This window comes from Crocuta crocuta, unplaced genomic scaffold (genome assembly GCF_008692635.1).
Source record: "Crocuta crocuta isolate KB4526 unplaced genomic scaffold, BGI_CrCroc_1.0 scaffold7, whole genome shotgun sequence".
NCBI classification, from domain to species: Eukaryota; Metazoa; Chordata; class Mammalia; order Carnivora; family Hyaenidae; genus Crocuta; species Crocuta crocuta.
This window is the reverse complement of record NW_027531904.1, coordinates 8,080,148-8,105,848: the sequence shown is the minus strand read 5'-3', so window position 1 is coordinate 8,105,848 and position 25,701 is coordinate 8,080,148. Positions and strand designations below refer to the sequence as shown.

Below are 25,701 nucleotides of genomic sequence, written 5' to 3'. Positions count from 1 at the left end.
CTGAAGGAGATTCTGGACACCAATAAAGATTCCCTCAAGCTGGAGGCCATGAAGAGGATCGTGGCCGTGAGTGGGGGAGGGGCCCCCCTGGTGTGGGGGAGGGATCAAAGAGCCCTCTTCTGGCCTCCTTGCCACGGACCCCTCCTAAGTGTGGGCCTCCTCCCTTCTCCCCTACCTCGGCCCCGCCCCCAGATGATCGCCAGGGGAAAGAACGCCTCAGACCTGTTTCCCGCCGTGGTGAAGAACGTGGCCTGTAAGAACATAGAGGTAGGCAGCCCCGGGGGAGGGGTCTCGCGTGCCCACCCCCACCGGGTAAGCCCCGGCCGGGTGGGGTGCGGAGAGGGGCCTTTGAGCCCCCGGGGCCCGACTTGCTGGGGAGAAGACGCTGTTGACAAGTCCCTGAAGCAGAGGGAGGTCCGAGTTAAGGACCCGGGGCTGCCCGGGATGCTTTCGCGCCACCAGGGCTGGCCGGGGGTGACCTGGGGGGGAGGGGGGGGCGTGCTGCTGAGGAGCCTCCTCGCCCAGGTGAAGAAGCTGGTGTACGTGTACCTGGTGCGCTACGCCGAGGAGCAGCAAGACCTGGCCCTGCTGTCCATCTCCACCTTCCAGCGCGGCCTCAAGGTCAGTTGCCCGCCAGCCCAGCTTCCGTGGCTTCCGTGGCTTCCGTGGCCGCCGTGCGGGAGGCGCAGCCCGGGCAGAGGCCTGTGCGCCGCGCTCGGTCTGGAGGCCCCTCCCCGTCTGCCGAGGGCCGGAGGTCAGGGTCAGAGAAGAGGCCCGGTGCTCACGTGGTCTTAAGTGCTGGAGGTGGGGTGGGTCCGGAACCCACGGCCAAGAATTCTCGAGACACCTTTGTGCAAAAAGGTGATTTTATGAAAGCGTGAGGGCGGGACTCGTGGACAGAGAGCAGCGCTGGGGCTGCAGGAGTGACGGGTTGTATACTCTGGAGTTGTGGGGGGCGGTAAGGAAAGAGGGATGTTTCCAAAAGGACTTTCTTTTTTTTTTTTTAATGTTTTATTTATTTCTGAGAGACCGAGAGCATGAGCAGGGGAGGGTCAGAGAGAGAAGGAGACACAGAATCTGAAGCAGGCTCCAGGCTCTGAGCTGTCAGCACAGAGCCTGACGCAGGGCTTGAACTCTGAACTGTGAGATCATGACCTGAGCTGAAGTCGGCCACTTAACTGACTGAGCCACCCAGGCGCCCCGTGCATTAACTTTTAAAGTCAGAACCACAGGATCAATCTATCAGTCTATCTAGATTGGCAAGTAACCTTTTGGTTTGAATCAGGGTTAAATCATTTTATAAGAACCATTCTGGAATTTTTTGCACAGACAGATTTATATTTAGCTGTAGTTTCTACAGCCCCTGAATTTCCCCTTTTAGAAAATCAGAGGGGCACATGGGTAGTTCAGTTGGTTAAGCATTGGACTTCGGCTCAGGTCATGATCACATGGTTCATGGGTTCGAGCCCCGCATCGGGCTCTGTGCTGACAGCTCAGACCCTGGAGCCGGCTTCAGATTCTGTGTTCCCTTCTCTCCCTGTTCCTCCCCTGCTCTAGCTCTTTCTGTCTCTCTCAAAAATGAATAAACATTGGGGCGCCTGGGTGGCTCAGTGAGTTAAGCGTTCGACTTTGCCTCAGGTCATGATCTCACGGTTCGTGGGTTGAAGCCCCACGTCGGGCTCTGTGCTGACAGCTCGGAGCCTGGAGCTGCTTCAGATTCTGTGTCTCCCTCTCTCTCTGACCCTCCTCTGCTCACACTGTCTCTCTCCCTCTCTCAGAAATAAATATAACATTTTAAAAAATTAAAAAAAAAGAATAAACATTAAAACAAAAAAACCCCAGAGCCCACTTAGTCCATTCAGTGCAATGATTTCTCTAGAACAGGAGTCGGCAAACTTTTTCTACATCCTGCCAGATAGTAATATAGGCTTGTAGGCCAGACAGCCTCAATCCTGCAGCCACTCAAATTTGCCCTTGAAGTGTGTGAGAAGCCATACGTGAGTAGGCCTGGCCAGCTTCCAGTAAGTTTTGATTTATAAAAAAGGCAGAAGACAGATCTGGCCGAGGGCTGTGGTGTGCCAACCTTTGCTCTAGAACATATCTGCCAGGTCATCTCCAGTGACAGAGATGTCACTCCTTCATAAGGAAGTCGCTCCATTTTCAGACAAACACAACTTTTTTTTAAAAAGCATTATATTGGGGCGCCTGGGTGGTTCAGTCGGTTAAGCGTCCGACTTCAGCTCAGGTCATGATCTCACTGTTTGTGGGTTCGAGCCCTGCGTCGGGCTCTGTGCTGACAGCTAGCTCAGAGCCTGGAGCCTGTTTTGGATTCTGTGTCTCCCTCTCTCTCTGACCCTCTGCTGCTCATGCTGTCTCTCTTCCTCTCTCAGAAATAAATAAAATGTTAAAAAAAATTTTTTTAAATAAGTAAAAAGCATTATATTGATCCAAACCTTCATATCTATAATTTTTAAAATTTATTTCAGACTCAACAAAAGGCACAAAGAATAATAAAAGGAATAGCTATATACCCAGCATAAGAAATGAAACTCTTGTCAACAGCCAAAGCCCCCATGTGTCTTCTCCTGTTTATAATTCATATGCATGTGTTTATTCTTTCGCTGCTTATTTACACGTTTGTAAATAATATGCAGTATTGTTTAGTAAATGGTATCATATGATAGATGTGTTCGTCTCAAATTCATTTTGTTTCTGTTGTTGCTAAAGGTTTTGGGCTCTCCTGCACATTAGACCCATTCATTTCCATCCATGTTTCTCCCTTCTTTTTATCCACCCAGCCTGAGACTGATTTCTTAGCAGCCCGCTAAGGTGGGTGGCTCAGTTCAGACAAACCTCCAGTGAGCAGTCAGATAACCCAGGTCTCCCTACATCTTGTCTTTATGCAGTTGGTCCCTTGAATCCCTTATGAAACCGCATTATGTTTTATTTTATGGGTTCAGCATCACATCGAATTCAGGGCCGCTCTAAATCTCAATCTTGTCCTGATTTTGTGTCTTCCTCCAAGATGTTGACGAACTGTACAGACCAGGGCATCAGATTATGAGTCCCGTGGCAAGTCATGTTTCCAGGCGACACCGACCTGTTAATAAACCTTCCCCAAGTACAACGTTTTACCACGTTGTGGATCCATCTAATTATACAGTCAGCTGGCATTTTCTTATCTTGTTAGAAAGGATCTTATTCAGTAGCAGAGAAAGTTCTTAACACCTTTCATGTGTAAAGGGCTGTGGGGATACAGAGACAAAATAGATATGAATTCTGCTCTTAAAACACTTACATATTAAGTGAAACAAAAGGCCTGCATCAAAAACGGCAGTCCGGGAAGTGCTGAGACTCCCTCCAGTGCCTTGCTGAAATCAAGATACACAGTGTTAATATCGACCAGCCTAGTTACCCTATCAGAATGGAAAATGTGTGGTTTTTTTTTTTTTTTAGTAGTCTCCTGTGGATCTATAATCATTTCCAAATAAAGGTGGGGGGGGAGAAGAAATACAGGTTATAGCAGTGGATATGATACGATTTGACTCTAAGAAAATACAGACTCTTGCTTTTTAAATAAGTGATTCTAAACCATGTGTTTAAGAATCAATTCTAGAATTTTGATGGGGTTACCATCATCTTCCCCCGTCATTTTGTGGACCTTCTTTCTCCATTTTATTTTATTTCTGAGACAGAGAGAGAGACAGTACAAGAGGGGGAGGCAGAGAGAGAGGAAGATACAGAATCTGAAACAGGCTCCAGGCTCTGAGCTGTCAGCACAGAGGATGACGCGGGGCTCGAACCCACGAACCGTGAGATCATGACCTGAGCCCAAGTCGGACGCTTAACCAACTGAGCCACCCAGGCGCCCCCCTCCATTTTAGAACAGCAGCGAGAGTCTGCTCTTTAGTGTTCCAATACCTCTCTCGCTGCCCATCATTCTGTGAAATTCTCAGCAGGGGCGTCTGGGTGGCTCAGTTGCTTAAGCTTCAACTTTGGCTCAGGTCATGATCTCAAGGCTCATGCGTTCAAGTCTAGCTCTGGTCATGATCTCGAGGTTCATGAGTTCAAGCAATCCAAAGCTTGCTTTGGATTCTGTGTCTCTCTCTCTGCCCCTCCCCTGCTCATGCTCTGTCTCTCAAAAAGAAACATTAAACAAATTTTTTTTAATAAAAAAAAAGACTCAGCAATTTACAGCTACCGCTGCCCCTCACCCGTGATTACAATACACGGTGTCTAAGGCTCTTCTCAGGTGCGGATTGGAAGGGATAGGAGCAAAGAGGAGGGGCCTGCACACCTATTCTGTTTTAAACGCTGGAGGAAGAGGAAGAACAGCAATTTTTGGGAGGTTGCTGGGAGGAAGGAGTGTTAACCAACTCTTTGGAAGGGAGGCCAGCTTGCATTTGCTGGCAGTCAGCCCTGGCATCAACACAAAGACGCCCACCCCACCCCCCACCCCCATGCAGGGATCAGGAGGTGATTCAGGAACTTTAGGTATTCGGAAAGATTTTTACTCTTCCTGAAAGTGAAGCAAGCCATCGCCACAACTGTTCGGGCCTCAGATGTCCCTAGCGGGGACCGACAGTCAGTTCTCTCATATGGTACCCCCTCCCCCCAGGTACCTAGCACTGGCACATTGTGCAGGGAGGCAAGAACAGGTGGTAGCTAGGGACAGTGAGTTCCACAGGTGTGGCCTTCCCATCAGGCCACTGTGCCCTCTCATGGCTCTGCCTGCACCTCTGCTTTTAGGACCCCAACCAGCTGATTCGGGCCAGTGCCCTCCGCGTCCTGTCTAGCATCCGGGTGCCCATCATCGTGCCCATCATGATGCTGGCCATCAAGGAAGCTGCGTCGGACATGTCACCCTATGTACGGAAAACAGCTGCTCACGCCATCCCTAAACTCTACAGGTATGCCCCAGCCGCGCCCCTAACTGCTCAGGGGAGTGGTTCCCAAGCCCCCGCCCACCCCTGGCCTCTCCCAAGTCTTGCAGATGGCCTTTCATTTATGCTCAGATGGTTTAAGACGGTTTGGGGAAGTGATAGAGATGGAGAACTGTGGTGGTGGCAGCTCACACTTCTTAACAAATAGGTTGGGGTGGGGGAAGTGAGCACAGTCTTGGCAAATATTAGGGAGGTGGGGGAGGGGCAAATCCCTCTTAACAGTTTCTCCTTCAGTTTGGATTCAGACCAGAAGGACCAGCTGATCGAGGTCATCGAGAAACTTCTGGCAGACAAGACCACGGTGGGTACATGGGCGCTCAGGGATGCGTGGTGGAAAGGAGACGCGGCAGGGACCCTCTGCCCTTGCGGTTGACCCTCTTGCCACCGTGCGTCCCCCAGCTGGTGGCGGGCAGCGTGGTGATGGCCTTCGAGGAGGTCTGCCCTGAGCGCATCGACCTGATTCACAAGAACTACCGGAAGCTCTGTAACCTGCTCATCGACGTGGAGGAGTGGGGGCAGGTGGTCATCATCAGCATGCTCACCCGCTACGCGCGCACGCAGTTCCTGAGCCCCACCCAGAACGTGAGTGGCCCCGGCCCGGGCAGNTGTCCTCTCCGTAGTGAGGTGCAGTACGTGGTGCTCCAGAACGTGGCCACCATGTCCATCAAGCGCCGGGTGAGCGAGTGACCGCGCCTGCCCTCGCAGTCCGAGGGGTGGCTCCTGCGGGTGCAGGGTGGTGGTGGGGGCCACTGGGGACAGGCAGGATGGGGAGTGCTCAGCTGTGCAGAGTATGGCAGAGGGGAGACCCCAAACGCGGGAGACGCAGGGCCTGGATTCTGAGGGCACCGAGGGAGGAGAACTTGGTGAAGAAAGACCCGGTCAGATCTGAGAAGGGGGTGGGAAGGGCAGTGACGAGGCGGGAAGGATTCGGGGCCCCGGATCAGGAGAGGTGGGGTAGCTCTGGAGAAGCCTCCGTCTGGGGCTGCTTCTCTCGCGCCAGGGTATGTTCGAGCCCTACCTGAAGAGCTTCTACATCAGATCCACCGACCCCACCCAGATCAAGATCCTGAAGGTGAGTGACAGACAGAAGTGCCTGATGCCTTTCCACCCCCTTCCTGCTCCCACCAACCCACTCGGATATCCACAGTGGTCACCTTGGTGCCCACCTATTTCTGGGGCTGGGCCGGTGGCCACTCCAACCAAGAGTATTTGCTCAGGAAGCCAAGTTAATGGGGGTGGGGCCAGGGGAGGAAACTGCCCTTTGCCTGTGATCCAATAGACATCTGTCCCTTTTCACACGTGAAGAAACCTGATTTTCATAATAACCTCAGGAAGTGTACGTTATCTCCATCTTATAAAAATGTAGACCCACGGAGGTGAGGCGCTACCCCAGAGTCAGTCCTGTTGACTCGAAAATTCATACTTTGCCGGCTGCACTCTCCTGTCTTGCACCCAGTGTTCTCGCCCCCACATGTCTTCCCCCTCAGGCTTTTATGCAAACACACACTCACAGAAAAAGTGTCAGAAGCCCATACCCACATTCCATTCCTGCTCTGCCTTATTGAGTAATTTCAGCAGCAGTTAATTGTGACCCTCTGAACATCTACTGTGTATCAGTTACAGCTAGATCTAGGGGTGCGAGCCACGGCAGGCTCATCAGACACCTTGCCTTTGGGGAACTTACAGTCCAGTTGGGGTGAGAAGGAGACATTGAGCAGCCAATCCCAAACAAGTGTAGAAAGCCACTTGAGAAATATGGTAAGAAAGAGAAGTGCAGAGGGCTGTCAGAGCATAGACTAGGAAAACATGATCTAGTCTTATGTCGGAGAAGCTCTCCTCCGGGAGGCAAGACTTGAGCTGAGGCCTGAGAAGTGAACATGAATTGTCTAGGCAGATACAGGGGCAGGAATGGCAAGAACTGCTCCCGTGGAAGAAACAGTACGTGCAAAGGACCTGAGGCAGGAAGTGGTCTGACAGGAAGCTGGTATGACTGGGACACAGAGAGCAAGGGGGAGACTGGTGTGAGAACAGAGGTAGGCAGTGGTCAGATCCTACAGGGATTTATAGACCATGGTAAGGACGTTGCTCTTTAGCCTAAAAGCAACAGGAGGCTTTGTTTACAACAGAGGCGGAGAGGTGACAGGATCATACTATGAGCGTCCTCTATCAGGGCACCCACTTAAGAGGCAAACTGGTCCTCCTGCCTTTTGGGCAAGTTTCCCAATCTGTCATTTCCTTCATCAGCTTAAGGCTGGGTACGGGGCATCCGTAGGCGTGTTTTCCGGTCTGTGAAGTGTGTTTGGAGTGAGGGGTCATGGAGGCACGGAAAGCCCGCGGGCCACCCTGCCCGTTTGTTGTCTCCCTGCAGCTGGAAGTGTTGACCAACCTGGCCAATGAGACCAACATCCCTACTGTCCTGCGGGAATTCCAGGTAGGGGCCGGGCCAGCTCCCAGCCGGAGGGGCCCCGAGAGGTGCCCGCAGCTCCCTGTGCTCAGTGAGAACCGGCCCGAGGGGCCCACCTTCCCTTAGGAGCCCAAAGTGGAGAAAGTGTTGTCAGGCCCCTCCCAGAGCCTTCTGCCAGCTCTGGGCTCAGGGAGTCACCGCACGGTGGCTGAGGGCTCACTCTCCCAGAGTTCAGCCTCTAGCACGATGAGTGATTGAATGAGGGGGGGCGGGCCTCCCTGAAGGCCACCCACAAGCCCACAGAATCACTGAGGGGCACTGCCTGCTGGGGGTCACTGCGTTGTGGTGTCCCCCAGACCTACATTCGCAGCATGGACAAGGACTTCGTAGCGGCCACGATCCAGGCCATCGGACGCTGTGCAACTAACATCGGCCGAGTCCGTGACACCTGCCTCAACGGCCTGGTGCAGCTGCTGTCCAACCGCGACGGTCAGTGCTTGTTCGCGTGTCCGACCTGGATGACCAGAGGGTGTGCACCTGTCTGTCCAGGCACAATGCACATTCGCCCCTCTGTCCCTCCATTAGTGTCTTAAGTGTTCCCGTGTCCCCGAGGGCCACCGGAGGAGTGCACGGGGTTGTGGAAGAGAGCCAAGGGTCTGGGGGCATGGCATGGGCGTCCGTCGGCCTGCGTGTGGTCACCTGACTGCCCTGGGCTCCCGTGCCCCCTTCCCACCCCGCAGAGCTGGTGGTCGCAGAGTCGGTGGTTGTCATTAAGAAGCTGCTGCAGATGCAGCCGGCACAGCACGGAGAGATCATCAAGCACCTGGCGAAGCTCACGGACAACATCCAGGTGAGGAAGAGCCTCCTCTTGCCCATCCCCCCCATCCCGGTGTCCTCATGATTTTAAAAGCCTGTAATTAAACGCACTAGCCTTAATAGAATCACTNGGGCGTCCGTCGGCCTGCGTGTGGTCACCTGACTGCCCTGGGCTCCCGTGCCCCCTTCCCACCCCGCAGAGCTGGTGGTCGCAGAGTCGGTGGTTGTCATTAAGAAGCTGCTGCAGATGCAGCCGGCACAGCACGGAGAGATCATCAAGCACCTGGCGAAGCTCACGGACAACATCCAGGTGAGGAAGAGCCTCCTCTTGCCCATCCCCCCCATCCCGGTGTCCTTCTCATGATTTTAAGAGCCTGTAATTAAACGCACTAGCCTTAATAGAATCACCTTCCACACCTTCCGTGTTGGCTCTGCAAGGGTCTGCAGGTGGAAAAAGGGAACAGATGGGACCAGGCGACCCTGACTTGTTGCCCAAGATTCGTGGGTCCCTTGCTGAGCTCCCTGGCCTGTGCCACCGCTCATGTTTTCTCTAAAGCTCTGGCTGAGGGTGGCCGAGGGTGCACTAGGAAAGGCCTAGTGTTCTGCTGTTGCACCGGTAAGTTGAAGTGTTAAGATAAGGCATTCCTTGAAGGTCCAGGAAGAATAGCATGGAACTAAAACACAGAGGGCACAATGGATCTAGAAAATCAGTCTGTTAGACAAGACCAGGACTGACTCTGGGGTTTGAAAGCCTTGCGCATGCTAGTGAACCCCGAAGGCAGAGCGGGGATGCCACTCAGGAAATGCCCACCTTCTACTCTCCGTCCCACAGGACGGGGGCATGAACCCCACAGTTCCCAGCCCAGCACGCGGGAGGAATGCCATTTCCCTGGCAGGCCACGTGCCCGCCCACATTTCCATGTGAACCCCAGTCCTGACTCCTCTCGTGCACCCACAGGTGCCCATGGCCCGGGCCAGCATCCTGTGGCTCATCGGCGAGTACTGTGAGCACGTCCCCAAGATTGCACCTGACGTCCTGAGGAAAATGGCCAAGTCCTTCACGGCAGAGGAGGACATTGTCAAGCTGCAGGTCATCAACCTGGCAGCCAAGCTCTACCTGACCAACTCTAAGCAGGTAAGGATTGAGAGATGCCCCCTAAAACACCCTGGGCCCCAGAAACGGTCCAGGGAGCAGTCAGTGGGCCCTCACCAGGTAGGTGTGAAGTCCAGCATGTCTTTCTGATGAGAGAGTTCAGGGCAAGGATCTAGTCTCTCCCTGTAACCCATCCCTCCAGTGTCCACAGCTGCTCTGAGGACCCAGGGGCCGGGTAGGGGTGGTGGCCATAGTTGAAGAGGCTCTCCTGGGCGGCTGTGACCTCCGGTCTGCCTATGGGAATGTTCCTACCTGCCGCCTTTGGAATAATGGGGCCTTAAAGACCACGGCTGGGTGGGATTGAGGGAGAGGCCAGTGATGACAAGCACTGGTGGGAGAATATATGTCCCAGGAGATGTGGCCTGTCCTTCTTCCCAAAGCGTGGTGATGTTTGGCCAGTGTCTGCCAGGGATATGAGGACAAATCTCTGCATGGCCAAGGGCATGGCTCAACTAAGGGGAATATCAGGATATTAAAAGCCTCTTGAGTGTCTAGCAGCTCCTGAGATGGTCCCAGGAGATTCTCCTGAGAATCAAGTGTAATGTGCAGCGCTTAAAGGGGCTGGAGACGCCGGCGCCATGGCAGTTCCCACACTCACTGCCCCACTTAGAGAAGGGAGGTAGAGGTTGGCAAACTATATTGCTGGTGGAGCAAATCTGGCCTGCTGTCTGTGTTTGTAAATAAAGTTTTATTGGGATGCAGTCATGTTCATTCATTCGTTTACTGTCTATGGAGGCTATTGTGTTACAACAGCAGAGTTGACTAGTTATGAGAGTCTATACGGTCCACAAAGCCTAAAATAGTTACTCTCTGCCCTTTCTAGAAAAAGGCAGGCGGATTGTGGACGTCCCTGGAGATTGTGACGCCCCTGCTGGCCTGCAGGTGGCCGCTTTGCCATCCCGTGGAGTCTTTAGATGGGAGCACCTGTGCTTCGTCAGTGGTTCCTTTGACCCACGGGGGCTAGGGTGGGCCCCGGGACTCGAGCTGGGCAGGCAGGGCCATCATGGGCTGGGACACTCGTCAGGAGTTGGAAAGAGTAGCACTCGCCCACGGAGCCGTGAAGGGCCGAGTCTGCGAGCATCAGTATTGTGGGCGAAGCGGGTTGCAGAGAGAAGTCTGGGGAAGCGTTCAGTCACTGAGCAAATATTTGTGTGCCTCCTTTGTTCGGAGGGGAGGAAGGAACAGGTGCGAGGAACGTCTGACTCGGCGCAGCCATGTGGGCGGGGAGCCACCCAGATAGGCTGAGGTCCGAGCAGGAGCCCTGAGCCCCGGGATGGTGATGTGTGACGTCCGCGTGCTCGCGTGGGCCTGGGCGTGTCCACGTGGCATTTCCCTGCGTTGTCACTCTTAGCTACGTGTGCACTTGTTTCATTGCTTTATCTGGCGTGTGTTTCCTCCATGCCTGGCACGGAGTCGTGTCCTGGGACAGTGACCATCAGTGACTGGCCTCCAAATGCTCAGAGCCGAGGCGGGGAAACAGTACATAGCACAGAGCCATGAGGACTGTCGTCAGGGTTGGCACAGAGAGTGTGGGCATGTCCGGCCGAACTCTTCTCCTTGACAGGACGCAGGGGTCCCAGCCCCAACAGGGCACGCAGGGTAGGCTGTTCAGGCAAATGGACACGGACCTCCGGGCACCTTTGACCTGGAGGGGGGTCCTCCCAGGCACAGGCCCTTGAGGATGGTTCTCTGATTCAGTCAAGGGAGCTCCCTCCCACCCTCCCCTTGTCTGTTTTTTCTTCCCAGCCTGTTCTCAGAGTGCTGGAGAAAAGGGAATCCGTGGCATACTGGGAGAGAGGAGGATGTTCTTGCAAAACAGTGGGGCTACTTCCCCTCCCAGTATCGTGGGTGACATTCTGGGCCTGCTATGGGCCACAGCAATCCCAGCTGTTCCCAACTTACTGCTCCCAGCGCGTGCCAGATCCCGGCCCCGGCTGAGGCCTGGGGGATGGCCAAGATGAAGGTCTGCCCCCCTCTGGCTTAGCAGATAATCCAGTTCCAGGCCAGAGGCCACAAAAGCTCTGATAAAAGATGCACTCACAGAAGGCTTGAAGTGAAGGTGGTCATTACACCTGGGGGTGAGGTATGGCACCCGAGAGCAGCTGCCTGGAGTTCTTTTGGGCGTGAGTTTGCCTTTCCTATATGTCAGGCGGATGAGTGGGAGGAGGCTCCGCTGCGGGCCTGGTGGGGGCTCAAATCTGGCCTCTGTAGTGGATGGAAGATTTTGATGAAGTTCTGGAGAATTAAAAGAAAAGTTAACTTTTTTAAATATAAAAGTAATGCTTGTTCATCATAATGCATTTGGAAAACCTAGAAAAATAATAATTAAAAGTTTAAATTAGCCATAGGTCTACCACTTAGAAAAGACCACCATTAATCTTATAATTTATTTCCTTAGCTTAAAAAAAAACCACATTTCTGGTCCCTGTAAAAGTCACCCAGAAGTTGCACATCTGTGTCTTCTTTAATGTATTAACTTTTTAAAAATGTTTTTATTTATTTTTGAGAGAGAGATAGAGCACAAGCAGGAGAGGGGCAGAGAGAGAGAGACACAGAATCTGAAGCAGGTTCCAGGCCCTGAGGTGTCAGCACAGAGCCTGACGCGGGGCTCGAACCCATGAACTGCGAGCTCCTGACCTGAGCCGAAGTCAGACACCTAACTGACTGAGCCACCCAGGCACCCCCGTGTTAACTTTCTCATTTCTGTTTCTTTCTGATGCGTTCATAGTTAGAAAGTTGTTTCCCCATTGATGTATCAATTAAATATTTCCCCTATAATTTCCTCTAGATTTTTTTCCTATTTGTATATTTTTTAAATCCATCCTTGTTTTCTCTTGCTGTGTAGTAAGTTACCATAAACTTAGTGATTTAAAACAACATGCTTATTTTCTTGCAACTTCTGTGGGCCAAGGGTCTAGGCCTGGCTTCATTTGGTCTTCTGCTAGGCTGTCATTGAGATATTGATAAAGGCTGGACTCTCCTCTGGAGGCTTTGCCGGGAAGGGTTCACTTCCGAGCTGGCACGGCTGGTGGTTGGATGCAGTTCCTTCGGATGGTGGGATTGAGGCCCTGGCTTCTGGCTCGCTGTCAGCTGGAGACTACCCTTGCCAAGGGGGTCTCCCAACATGGCTCCTTATTTCTTCAAAGCCACAAGGGAAAAAGCCTTTAGAGCAAGTCTTTTTTTTTTTTTTTTTTTTTTTTTTGATGTTTGTTTATTTTGAGAGAGAGGAAGAGAGTGCAAGCTAGGAAGGGGCAGAGAGAAAGAGAGAATCCCAAGCAGCCTCTGTGCTGTCAGCACATAGCCCAACGCAGGGCTCCATCCCACAAACCATAAGATCATGACCCGAGCCGAAATCAAGAGTTGGATGCTTAACCACCTGAGCCACCCAGGCGCCCCTCGAGCGAGTCTTAGAAAATGAAACATAACTGTGGGATTCTGTTTCACCCCCATCACCTTTGCCATAGCCTATTGGTCAGAAGCAAGCTTCAGGTCTTGCCACACTCAAAGAAAGGGGATTACATAAGGAGCAGCACCAGGAAGCAGGGATTGTGGGAGAGGACCTTAAAATCTGTGCCACATCCTTCTAGAGCTTATTTTTATACGTGAGGTCAGGATGTATTTTGCTTTACTTTTTTGAAGAGCCAGTTTCCCAGTATGATTTAACAGGTGGTTACCAGGTAGCAGGTGTGTTGGCATCAGTTCTTGAAAAGGAGCCCATGTGGGGCACCTGGGTGGCTCAGTCGGGCTGAGGGTCCAACTTCGGCTCAGGTCATGATCTCATGGTTCGTGAGTTTGAGCCCCGCATCGGGCTCCGTGCTGACAGCCTGTCAGTGCAGAGCCCACTTCAGATCCTCTCTTCCTTTCCCCACTTGTGATCTCCTCCCAAAAAAATAAATATTAAAAAAAAAGGGAAAAAAAAAGGAGTCGATGTTCCTCACTTAAAATTCTCCCCTGGAAGAATTCCCACCGGTCGTGGGAACCTTGTTCTGTCCTTGGTGCGCTGAGGCGTGACTCAGAGACTCTCTTGAGCCGCCCGTAAATCCTGCACATCCCGGCTGAGCGAGGTGAGGGTCTTGGTGGTGCAGACTGGATGCTGTGATTTCTGATGAATGGGTTCTTGGGGTGGAGAAGGGGAATGAATTGTTATAAGCAAATCTTGCAGCGTTGAGGTGGGTGAACCAGCCCCTTCCTGTGTTGGTTGCTGATAGGCTGTTGAGTCTGTGGACAGATGAGCCAAATCTTTAACACTTCCTTCTGGAACCAAGGCAACGACGTGGGGGAGGGCAAGAGTCTGATCAGCCAGCTGGGAAGTCTGTAGAGGGGAATCAGCAGCATCTTGATACTGGACCGTGTTGGTAAGGGCATCCGGCCACCATGACTAGTCAGATGACGTCTGGCCCAGGGAGGGGAAGGTCTGTGATGAAGTCCATTGCAAGGTGTCCTACCTAGGAGAGTTCGGAGTTGAGAGTACTTTTCTGCGATGGGATCAGTGATGCAGGCTCTCCGGTTGCCGGAAGGGACTGAGCTGAAGGCGAGGACGCCGAAATCCCTGTGGCCCATGCTGTGGGTACGAGAGAGTCACAGTGGCTTTCTAGTCTTGCCACAGCAGCGGCTCTGATTCTGGGTCAGCAGGTGGGAGCTAAACCTCATGGGCGTCTTCCTGATGCTCCCAGCGGGTTACCTGAATCGGCCATGTCCATGGCTGGACGTCCATAAGCCTCACGAAGACCAAGGTTGGTTCCAGACTCCTCTGTTGAGTCCTGCTGCCCCAGGCAGTCTGGCTGTGCGGCCATGAGATGCATGTACTTGGTGGTTCTGTCTCGCTCATAAGAGATGGAGACCCGGATGGGGGCCGCCCCCTTACGTCAGCAGGTAGGCAGTGCGGGGGAGCAGGTGGATTGCCGGCTCCGCGGGCCCAGGCCTAGAAGCAGCACTGACTGGCTCCTTAATCTGAGAGAGGTCACTTCTGACTTGGCTTCTCTTCTGTAAGTGGGAGCAATCGCATGTACCTCTTGGAATGCTTGTGGAAGTTACACGAGATCGTGTGAAGCTCCTTACGCTTAGCACTAGAATGACAGCTGCTACCTGTCAGGTCCTAAAGGCAGGTTAGAGCAGGCCAGGATCAAGGCAGAAGTCAAGATTTGGGGTCCCGGGTTGTGGAATTCTTGATTGCAGACACTGGACCCCACGTGACTCCAGCAAACCCACAGGCAGCTGCAGTTTGCTCTGATCTCATCAGAACTTTTCAGGGCAGGTCATGGCCTCTGAGACTCTGGGCTGCTCAGAATATACCATGTGGATCAATGGGGCGTGAGGACAGCCCCTCCCAACGGGATCCCCATGTGTCCCCTACCAACACCTTCTTTTGTCTAGTTTTCTTCTGTGTGCTGGGGGCTGGGAACCCTGAGGTTTCTGGCAGAATGTTCCAGACCTCTACTCACCCTAGCATCCCAGAGTAGAGAGACTGGCCCTGCCTGGAGGAGGAGTAGGAGCTGGGCCTGGGGCAGTGGGGACCACAGACTTGGGAATGGAGCTCATGGCCAAGAGGAAGGAGATTCCAAAGGGGCCGCCTCTTGAGCCCGGCCTCAGCAGCTGTCGGGGCCTCAGCAGCTGTCAGAACCGGGGTTGGGAGGCAGAGTCAGGGCCAGGGACCGGAGAGGAAAGGCAGGGGGTTGGGAGGGCAGGAGGGAGAGGAAGTGGGTGGAGGGAGCTGCCCGTCAGCGGGGAGAGAGGCACCTCGTGGAGATGGAGGCTTACGGAACTGCTGCAGGCCCCGCGTGTCCCCGCCCTCTCTGACCGTGGCCAACCCACCTCTCGTCCTCCAGACCAAGCTGCTGACCCAGTACGTGCTGAGCCTGGCCAAGTACGACCAGAACTATGACATTCGTGACCGAGCGCGCTTCACCCGGCAGCTGATCGTCCCCTCGGAGCAGGGTGGGGCCCTCAGCCGCCATGCCAAGAAGCTCTTCCTGGCACCCAAACCAGCCCCAGTGTTGGAGTCATCCTTCAAAGGTGGGAGCTGAAGTCAAGGGTAACCTGCGGGGAGGGGGAGGGGGGGTAAGGAGGGGAGCTGGCGAGGACCCCAGACCATATCTTCCCCCTGAGGTCCCAGTCTTAGCCAGACATCAGGACTTCAGGAGAAGTGCCAGTCTCGCTGCCCCCCAGCCCGCCCCTCCTGCAGCACCTGGGGCTTACTCACCCGAGTCCCTGCTCTCCCAGCCAGCATGGCCCTGCTCCTCTCTTATCTGGCCCCCGGTCCACCTCCCTCCCCGAGCCAGCACTATGTATCAAGATTTACATACCGAGGACCCCGGAAGGCAGGAAGTCAAACTGCATTCAGAGGAGAGGTATATATTTCTAAGAGTCCTGAGAAGGAAGTTGCTGGTGCTCTGGGCTGTCACTGGAGCTCAGCCCAAATGCTGGGCCTTCAGCCTTGCCTCTGTCCTTGGGCTTGTGTCCTGTGATGGGGCCCTGAGAGAGGCTGGGAGGGGACAGTCACCCAGGTGGTTCCCTGGACCTCGGAATCTATACAGGAGTGGAGCCTTCTTCACAAAGCTCGGTTCTCCTGGGTCTTTTTGTTCTTTTTTTTTTTTTTTTTTCCTTCCCTGGACCTCTGGAATGGGGAGATTCTGAGGGATGGGGCGGATTTGAACATCTCCCAGAAGGAGGAAGTCCCTTTCTCCTCCCCAACCCCATCCCCACTCCCAAGTCTCCAATACCACGGGCTGGACCTCTGGCTTTGACTCCTTCCCACCCCCATTCAGACTGCTCAGCCCTCCCCACAGGGTCCAGAGCCTGACCAGGCATGCCTTCCCCTCCTTGCCCCGCCTGGCCAGCCTCTTCTCCACAGCTGCTGTCCTCATCCCGTCTAGGCCTCCTTCCCGAGCCGGGCCGTGCTGAGGCACACGGCCCCCATTGCCTTGAAGAGAAGCCACGCTCATATGTCTGCCTCCCCATGAGGCAGAACCACGCAGATGGGCCTGGAGCCTCTCTCCGCACCATCACCCTGCCCTCCCCGGAATCCCACCTGCCCCCACCCCTCAGCCCCTGCTTGAGCCAGGCCGGACAACCTTACCTTCCTGCCGGTGGACCTGAAGGTGCCCTCAGGGTGGAGGAACCCGAACAGGACACACCCACCCCTGCTGTCCACCTCGATAGGGGGTCCCAGCCAGAATCACGCCTCCACCTGGGAGACAACCCCCGGGGCATTTCCTAACCCCACCACTGGGCTGACCTCTAACCCTGCCCCCAGACCGGGACCACTTCCAGCTGGGCTCATTGTCCCACCTGCTCAATGCCAAAGCCACGGGCTACCAGGAGCTCCCAGACTGGCCAGAGGAGGCCCCAGACCCATCTGTGCGAAACGTGGAGGTCAGCAGGGTGAAGGGTTCGATTTGTGTGTGTGTGGCTAGCAGAGAGCCCGGCAGTGCGGCCCACCCTCCTGACGCCCTCCCCCCCCACGCAGGAAGAAGATCTGTCCCTTATTGAGACCCACGTGGGCCTGTTGGGCGAATACATGGAGGTTCCCCTGCCCGTGCGCCCCCTGCTTTGCGTGTAGTGCTGCCCCTTTCCCTCCCCCTTGTGTGAGCAGCACCTCCTCCCCCTCATCCTTCCCTCTCAGAGACAGGCCCCAGTAGGGCCCAAGAAGAGGCAGGGTGAGAGGCAAAGAGGCCCGGTGCTTTCTTTCCTCCTCCCCAGCCGTGATTTAATGCTCGTCTCGCCCCACCCCCATTTCCAGGTACCGGAATGGACCAAGTGCTCCAATCGGGAGAAGAGGAAGGAGAAGGAGAAACCCTTCTATTCCGACTCAGAGGCGGAGTCAGGCCCCACAGAGTCTGCAGACAGCGGTGAGGAGAGCGCCGAGCTGGGGACTCTGTGCTTCACACGGTCTCGTGTGCCCACGGGGTCGTACCCTGGCTTGTGTGCACCGGGTTGTGAGTCAGTGGACCGGAGGGATTGTGTGTCCCTTAAGCGTCCACCTGTCTCCTGGGTGGTGCGGTTGGCGTCTGGGGCTGGGGGCCGCTCAGGGGGTTGCAGGTTCAGTGCTGAGCCAAGCTAGGAGCCCAGGGCGCCTGCTCTGGACCCAGGAGGTCTGCACACAGGGAGGGGCCTGAGACCGTTCCTCCACAGACCCCGAGTCCGAGAGTGCCTCGGACAGTAAGAGCAGCAGCGAGAGCGGCTCCGGGGAGTCCAGCAGTGAGTCTGATAGTGAGGACCAGGCGGAGGAGAAAGGGAGGAGCAGTGAGAGGTAAGAGGGGAGCCAGCCAGATGGCTGGGCGGGGGTGGGGTGGGGGTTTCCTCTGGAAGAGGAGGGGGATGCTCAGCCATAGCCACTCTAAGAGCCCCTGATCTGCTGGGGCCTGCAGCCCCCCAGTGCACTCCCAGGATGACTGCCGTGGCTGGCTGCAGGGGTCTCCGTGCTGGGCCTGCCCCTCGTGGGAGCAGTGGGGAGAAGCACTGGGGGGGCAGGGACCCAGGCCTGTTTAAAGCTCTCACTGGGGCCCAGACAGAGGAGCTCAGCTGTGCCCTACTGGCTCGGGCTCCTTCCCCGCCCCTGACTTTCCCAGGCTTTTCCTGCTCTTCTTTGAGGCAAGGGCAGGTGTGTCCGGGCTGGCCCTGAGCCCCATTTGCCCGCTTTCCTCCAGTGAACAGAGTGAGGAGGAAGGTGAGAAGAGGAAGATGAAGAAGAGGAAGAAGGTGCCCGAGGGCCAGGGAGAAGGTTCATCCTCAGAGGAGGGCAGCGATTCCAGCAGTGGTTCATCAGAGTCTGAGAGGACATCAGAGACAGAGGAAGAGCAGGCACAACCTGCCCCTTCGAGGAAAAAAACAGTGAGAGCCTTGGGGTAGAAAGGGGGCTGGGCCTATGGGCCAGGGGCTTCCCCACATCCTGAGACGGGCCAGTCATCTCCCCACCGTCTAGAATAGGCCATGGCATCATCTACCCAACCCAGAACAGGCCAGGTGCTCTCCTTCACCTGCATCCCATTTTTCTCTTTCAGCCTCCCAGTGGCAAAAGCGCCCCGGTAGCCAAGGAGATCTCCCTGCTTGACCTAGAGGATTGTGAGTTTGGGGGAAGAGCTTGGGAAGGTGGCTTAGGAAGGTCCGTGGGAGCTCTGGATTAGGTTGCCCAGGGCTCCGGGGCAGGGGAAGCAGACGGAACACACTTTTGGGTCCTAGAGGGCAGCAGGACAGCCTCCCCAGGTGCTGGGGTTGGGATATAGGAGCCGGTATTCCCAGTAAGAGCCCCCAGGGTGCCCCGTGCTTCGCTGTCCATGGTGCTGAACTGTCTGCTCCCTGAGTTCTGGGTCCCCTGCTCAAGCCAAGCCAATTCCACGTTGCCTCCCTCATCACAGACTTCCTCATCTACTCCCACAGTCACCCCTCCCAGCGTCCAGCCTGTGTCTCCCCCCACGATCGTGTCCACCAGTCTGGCTACTGACCTGGAGGGCCTGACGCTCACAGACTCCCCGCTGGTGCCCTCGGTGAGTGGGATGGGGGAAGGGCACATGTTTGGGGTGCATCTGACAGTGTGGATTTGTTGGGGGGGGAGGTGTGATGTAGGGGATAGCTTTGAGTCCCCATTGCTGGGTGAGCCCAGGTGAGGACAAGACAGGGACAGGCGCTCTCCTTGTTCATTTCCTCACTGGTCCTCCTCCCCTCCAGCTGCTGAGTCCAGTGTTAGGTGTTGGGAGGCAAGAACTGCTCCACCGTGTAGCCGGCGAGGGGCTGGCTGTGGACTACACCTTCAGTCGCCAGCCTTTCTCTGGGGACCCCCACATGGTATCTGTGCACATCCACTTCTCCAACAGCTCTGATACCCCCATCAAGGGCCTGCACGTGGGCACCCCCAAACTGCCTGCCGGCATCAGCATCCAGGAGTTTCCGGAAATTGGTATGGAGGGCCTTGGACATAGTAGAGAAGGGGGCTTCTGGGCAGCGTCAGTCTTTCTGTAGCTGCTGATGCCCTCTCTGTGCCAGGCCAGGCCATGAGGGCACAGAGAGGACATCTAACATGATCGCGCCCTAGTAGACAATGCAGACTAGGAAACAAGTGTGTCTGTATCAGGGCAGACGGTGCTTGAGGCAGACAGTATGGGCCTTGGTTGTTTTAGGACTGACTTATATGGGGTGAGGGTGGGTGGGAAAAGAGTTTTTAGAGTTCAGGAGAAAACCAGGAAATACCTTCAGGGACCCAGAAGGTTGGGAGTGCATAGAGGGGTGGTCAGCTCTGGCAGTGGAGGGGAGAGTGGGTCTGGCTTCCAGACCTATCAGGTGACAGTGTCTCTCCCTGTCCCCCTTGCCCTGCCTCATACCACTGCAGAGTCCCTGGCACCTGGAGAATCCGTCACTGCTGTAATGGGCATTAATTTCTGTGACTCAACCCAGGCAGCCAACTTCCAGTTGTGGTGTGTATCCAACTCAGGGTGGGGTGGGAGGGTGGGCTAGGGGAAGGAGGGGGCAGAATGTCAGGGATACATCACGACCTGCTGCATTCAGAAGCCATCCTAAGCCCTCAGATTGTCTCTTACCCTTTGTTGCCTCCAAAATGGGAGGTGAGGGGAAAAGATGGCTCATTTCATTTTCTCTCCCTCCATTTCCTCCACCTCTGCCTCCACCCCAGTACCCAAACCCGGCAGTTCTATGTCTCCATTCAGCCACCCGTTGGGGAGCTGATGGCTCCCGTGTTCATGAGCGAGAACGAGTTCAAGAAGGAACAGGGTGAGTGCTTCCTGGGGTGGACAGGGAGGGGCTCAGCACCACCCACGGGGGCCCAGGAAGCTCATGGCTCAGTCATACTGGAGGAGTCTCGGCATCTTCAGAGCTTGTGCCTCTGGCAAAGGCTTCACAGAGAGTGGGACGCTTCAGTGAGGCTTTGGAGAGAGCGGGACTCAGCTAGGCAGAAAATTCTAGGCCAGCATTCCAGCTTGGGGAAATATCATGAGTACGTGTTGGTGAAAGTTTGCAGGAATTGGGGAGAAAGACAGTTTAGTTTGGAGTTGAGGAGTCTGTAGCACAGAGAGGGAGTGAGAACAAAGCTGAAAACGAGATGTCTGGTCCAGTTTCTGGAAGCCTTGAATGCTGTGCTAAAGGATTTCAGTCCCAGAATTTCAGAGCTGGAAGGGGTCAGCCAAGTTATGAGGTCCACCTCCACTGTGACAGAGATTAGGACTTTATTTGACTTCATTTTCCTAACTGTGCAGAGGTCGCTGAAGGTGTCTGAAGAAGGGGCCAGCTTCAGACCTCTGCCTCAGCAAGGGGGGGGGGTCTGGCCGCACCCACAGCTGCCCAGACTGGACGGGGCAGCTTGCAGAGGGGAAGAGAGGCAGGACAGCTCAGGCGGGAGAAACATGGGGCTTCGTGAGTCCTGGCTCGAAATTCTGGCCCGCCACTCACTTGGCCGAAATTCTGTGCCTGTTTATAAGCCTGTTGTAGTGGATCCGGTGAGAGAAGGTGGGAAACAGGATGAGAGCCACAGCAGAGGGAATGCGGGGCAGGGGTGGGTAGACGGAAGTGGGGAGCCATGGGCAGCTTCCCTGAGAAGGGGAAGAGGGAGGTATGTGAGGATGGCAGGGAGAACTCCGGTGCTTTTCCCCTAGACTGGGAGTTGCCAGACTTTTTTTCCTGTAATGGGCTGGAGAGCAAATGTTTTGGGCTTTGCGGGCCACGTGGTCTCTGCTACAGTTACTCAGCTCCGTTCACACAACGTGTAAATGAGTGAGCATGGCTGTGTTCCAATAAAATTCTATTTATGGACACTTAAATTTGAATTTCACATAATTTTCATATGTCATGAAATATTAATCTTTTGATTCCCCCTCCCCCCAACGTGTTAAAAGTATAAAACCATCATGGGCCGTACAGCTGGGAGGCCGGATCTGGCCGGTGGCCTGTAATTTGCCGAGCCCCTCATCTCGGAGGAGGAGGAATGGGTTAGGCAGGGGAGGAGGGAAGATCATGGCTGGTTTCAGATAAGAGGACTGTGAGGTGCATTTGGGAAATTCAGGAGGAGGTGTTTAATAAGCAGCTGAGGATGCGGGCTGTGCCCCAGAAACACCTCTAGGCCGGAGTCATGAGGACGGAGGTGATGGAGGTGATAGCCGAAGCTGTGAGCATGAGTCAGATCTCCCCGGAGAGAGATGGGTGGGGAGATAATGCCAAGGAACTTCCCCGTGGAAAGCCTGTATTCTCCCTGAGAAGAAGGCGGGGAGGGATGAGAGAAGGGACGGAGTGAGAGATAGAAGGGGAACCAGGAGGAGTGAGAAGGCACAGGAGTGCCCTGGGGTGGTCTACAGGATGACCCAAGACCTTCAGCCCAGCAGACAGGAGGCTGCTGCCCACATCAGAGAGCCGGTCATGGCAAAGGGGGGACAGAGGCCATCTGCAGTGGGTTGGGGGAGACCAGGGCTTGAGGAAATGGAGCTCTCTTGGGAGGACTTTGGCCATGAATGGGAGGGACACACGGCATTGGCATGATGAGGGCGTCTTGCTTCCGGGGGGGGGGACTTTTTAGGTACTTGGAGACTTGGACATGGGGNGGGTGGCGCACGCTGGCCTAGAGTGCGGAGCGCGGAGAGGTCAGCCCTGTGGGGGAGGGGTTGGAGGGCCTGGGGGCTTGCGGAGCTCTGGCCTGGGCCCGAGCTGTTGCCTCGAGCTCCTCTGCAAGCTGACTGGCCACCATGTGCACTGGTCCCTCCTCCGCAAGGGGATGGCAGCCGGGATGTCTGACATCGGGGAAGTGCCGAGTCAGTCTTTGGTGGACAACATGGAGAGAGCCCTGGGGGGGCTGGGGGGGGGCTGACTTCCCGAAGGAGGGTGTGGTCCAGGAGGGAAGTAGACCCCGTACAAGACAGAGAGTCAGACCTGCTCTTAGTGGGAGGCCTGTCCCGCCTGAGGGAGAATTTGGTGAGGACGCTCAGTGGTCAGACGCAGGTGCCAGCCCCTGGACCCAGCGGGGCCTCTGCCCTCATTATGACCTCTGTCCCCAGGGAAGCTGACAGGCATGAGCGAGATCACAGAGAAGCTCACGCTGCCGGACACCTGTCGGAGTGACCACATTGTGGTGCAGAAAGTGACTGCCGTCGCCAACCTGGGTCGTGTCCCTTGTGGGACCTCTGATGAGTACAGGTACTAAGCCCCCAGCAGAGGGGAAGAGATGGGCTTTGGGGGGGAGGGGAGCCTGCCCTGCAGGGGGTCCCGGTGCCCAAAGGCTGAGCCCCCTCCTCTGTCCTCACCACAGATTTGCGGGGAGGACGCTGACCAGCGGGAGCCTGGTCCTGCTGACGCTGGACGCCCGGCCCACCGGGACCGCGCAGCTGACCGTCAACAGCGAGAAGATGGTGATCGGCACCATGCTGGTGAAGGACGTGGTGCAGGCTCTGACCCAGTGATTCCTGAGGGCTCTGACCTCTCTGACCTCTGCTTCTCTCTCCCTCACGACATCTGGGCTGTTAGCCACCTCTCTTTCCTCTCTCTCTCTTTCTCTCAGCAGATTCCTCATGCCAGATAGCTTCCGGGGCGCCTCCTGCCCTCTGTCATTACCAGGCCCCCCGCAGTCCCCTCCCTGTGGGTCCCCCAGCGGCCTGTGTGGGGGGAGCATCTTCTGTCTTCCCAGCTTCCTGTAGCTATTTCTGCAGCAACATCCCAATAAAATGTCTTCTCCCTACATACTGGCTCAACTCTCCTTCCTTCTGGGTTCCGTCTGAGGAGATGCAGGGAAGACAGCTGCTAAGTGTGACCGTGTGACCCTCGTGAAAGATCATTACTGACTTTCTAGGATGGCTGTGACGGACTCTCCTAGAGGACTCTGGTTGGACTGCAAGGTGACCATCCCGCAGTCCCCAGGCATGTGTATGGAAGAGACATCCGAGCAGGGATGGGGAAGCCAAGCCGGAAGAACCCCCTGGTCCTGCAAAAGCAAGGCCTCTTTGGTGACTATCGGTCCCCCTGGATTCCCCTCCTGGGCCTGGAGAGACTCATAATGTGGGGGACTCCCCAGACACAGGTGTGAGGTTCAGAATAGGTCAACTACGGAGCCCCCTCCTTGCTGCAGAGAGGACCCAACCGGCCCTCCCAGAAGGGGAAGAACAGGAGAGAGATGGAAAGTGCTTCTCGAACAGCCCTGCATCAGACCACCTGCGGATTTCATGAACGCGCAGATTCTGATCCGTGTCTGTGGTGGGGCTGAGAGTCTGAGTTTCCTCCTTTTTAAATGCTTATTTTTGAGAGAGAGTGCACATGCGTGGGTGGAGGAAGTGCAGAGAGAGAGAGGGAGACAGGATCTGAAGCAGGCTCTGCGCCGATGGCGGAGAGCTGGATGGGGGGCTCGAACTCACGAACTGTGAGATCATGACCTGAGCTGAAGTTGGACGCTCAACTGACGGAGCCACCCAGGCGCCCCGAGATTCCGTATTTCTAACAAGGTCCCAGTGGCAGATGCTGTTGCCCTGTGGACACACGTGCATGGTGAGGATGGAGAGCCCCTGCCCCTGGGACAAGCCTGCTGGAGGTGGTGGTGAGGGTCAGGGCCCTCCTGATGCCTTTCCTGGTGAGGAAAGAGGCTGAGTGAGCAGGGGCTCCAAAACGTGTAAAAAACAACACAGTAGCATGTGTTACAACAACAAAAAGAGAGAGTCTGGAATCAGTAAGTTTCAGAGTAATGTAAATGTAACAAGTTTATTTCCCACAGGCCTTCTAAGAGCCTTTACTATGCCAATTTGCATTGTGACCTATCCATCCCCCACGGGGGCTGGGGCAGTGCCATCCAAACTAGCTTCTGACCTTGGACACTTTTCCCCCAGAACATCTTGATTGCCTGGGTTACGACGAACACACTCAAACAATAGTTTGAGACGGGGTGCCTCAGCTTCTGATCCTCTGTGACCCTGACTCGTCCCTGGGCCATACCTCCCCACAGCCCTGTCACCAAAGCAGCCCTGAGCGAGTCTCTGCAGGGAAAGGACAGGTGCGGCAGGTGTGCCGTCCTCTCACAGGGGACACCCCGTGTCTGTCTCTGGGGACTTGCCGGGCTCCGTGGCACCAGAGAGCAGCTGCAGCCTCTGCTCCTTGAGGAGCCTTGGAGCCCCGCAGTCTCCCTGGGATCAGTGTTTTTGTCACTGCAGGTTTGGAGATGGGCCTGACCTGCCAGTCATAGGGCCACTTGAGTGGTTGACTTGTTCCTCTGTCTCTGAATCAGCACTACCCACAGCCTAAGAAGGTGAGAGCAGTTTCCCGAAGAATCTGAACAGGGACCATCACAGAAATCTTCACCAACAATTCTTTGCTTTGCATCAAAAGCCCCAGATGCACTCTGTAGGAGCCAGAAGGGCATGAGGTGACCCCTGACTCCCCTCCAGGGACCTCAGAGCCCGGACTCCCACAGCCTCTGAGAAAGGGGACCTTGAACCCTGGGCAAGAATCCCGAATGCTGGAACTTTTCGTCCCGGCCCCGTGCTGGCCTCTCTGGAATGTGTCCCCGGCTGTGGGGACAACACACACACACCTTCCCAGCCTCCCCCTGGGGCCTGGAGAACAGAGGTTGGCAGTGACTCAGAAAGTATGCTTGTCTTCTGTCTGGGATCTGGGAAGATGCAAGACACATATGTCCCTGTCTGTATTTTTATAAGACTGTTTTAAAAATACCATTTTAAAAAATGTAAATGTATGATATTCATGTAGAAAATCGTACAAATCACAAGTGTGCAATTTGATGAGTTTTCCTGGAATGAATAACCCATGTAAACAAGAAACTGAGTGTGACGGTTTCCTTCCCACCTCAGGCTTCCTTCCAGTTTGGGTCAGCGTTTTATTTCTCGCAGGGATCGCAGAGCTTCGAGGCGATCCGACCCTGCTCTCCAGCGGTCAGTGGGAGCCCCGAAGGCCAGCGTGGACGTGTGTCTGGTGCTGATGTGCTGGCGTGTGCCGCTCTCCGGGGCAACGAGGGCACCAACTACCCTGTGTACGTGGGAGGCAGCTGGACTATCTTCTTGCTTCAACTGAGCGCGAATGTGAGGGGGCAACCCTGGGAAGGAAGGGACTCTTCAGGGCTTGGGCAACGTGACCTCCATCTAGGCCTTTATATGCCAGAACCCCAGCACTTGCACCTGCAGAGAGGAGGCGGGGAGGAAGGGAGGGTGGGGGAGGGCAAGCCGTGGTCCTTCTCCGCAGGACAAGGCCAGCCTGAGCCCCCGGGATCCTGACAAGAGCGGCTGCCTTCTCTCAAGCAGATCCCTAAACGTCTCAGTTTCCATAGCTGGAAACCAAGCCACGGCCTCCCAGGTTCTCATGGTGCTCCTCGTGCTGAGGCTCTGCGCGGCTCTGCCCCGTTCACAAGCGTCTCAGGACAACCAGCCCTCGCTGCGATCAGTGGGGCCTCTGACCTCCAGGAT

General features: G+C 55.3%; 2 protein-coding genes across 2 annotated transcripts; both read left to right on the top strand.

Moving 5' to 3' along the window:
* Window positions 1–6: 6 nt before the first annotated feature.
* On the top strand, window positions 7–8,248 carry LOC144240033 (AP-3 complex subunit beta-2-like). The gene is made up of 10 exons (XM_077774274.1): window positions 7–66; window positions 193–267; window positions 526–621; window positions 4,750–4,910; window positions 5,178–5,244; window positions 5,343–5,618; window positions 5,944–6,015; window positions 7,312–7,374; window positions 7,704–7,836; window positions 8,088–8,248. Exons 1-10 carry the CDS (start codon window positions 49–51, stop codon window positions 8,246–8,248), a joined length of 1,122 nt encoding a protein of 373 aa, XP_077630400.1. The 5' UTR covers window positions 7–48.
* A 112-nt stretch (window positions 8,249–8,360) lies between these two features.
* Window positions 8,361–22,981, top strand: LOC144240098 (AP-3 complex subunit beta-2). Its single transcript, XM_077774347.1, has 14 exons — window positions 8,361–8,473; window positions 9,122–9,298; window positions 15,142–15,328; window positions 16,569–16,687; window positions 17,055–17,163; window positions 17,447–17,564; window positions 17,962–18,145; window positions 18,316–18,376; window positions 18,692–18,798; window positions 18,980–19,208; window positions 19,638–19,722; window positions 19,938–20,035; window positions 22,303–22,441; window positions 22,554–22,981. The coding sequence occupies exons 1-14, from the start codon at window positions 8,411–8,413 to the stop codon at window positions 22,702–22,704; spliced, it is 1,827 nt and encodes a 608-aa protein (XP_077630473.1). The 5' UTR covers window positions 8,361–8,410; the 3' UTR covers window positions 22,705–22,981.
* Window positions 22,982–25,701: the final 2,720 nt, after the last annotated feature.

Excerpts from the sequence above, each read along its gene's own strand:
- LOC144240098 (XM_077774347.1), top strand. The coding sequence starts at position 8,411 with ATGCAGCCGGCACAGCACGGAGAGATCATCAAGCACCTGGCGAAGCTC. Across the intron at positions 8,474-9,121 it reads AGCTCACGGACAACATCCAG|GTGCCCATGGCCCGGGCCAG; the intron begins GTGAGGAAGAGC and ends GTGCACCCACAG. Across the intron at positions 19,209-19,637 it reads CCAGGAGTTTCCGGAAATTG|AGTCCCTGGCACCTGGAGAA; the intron begins GTATGGAGGGCC and ends ATACCACTGCAG.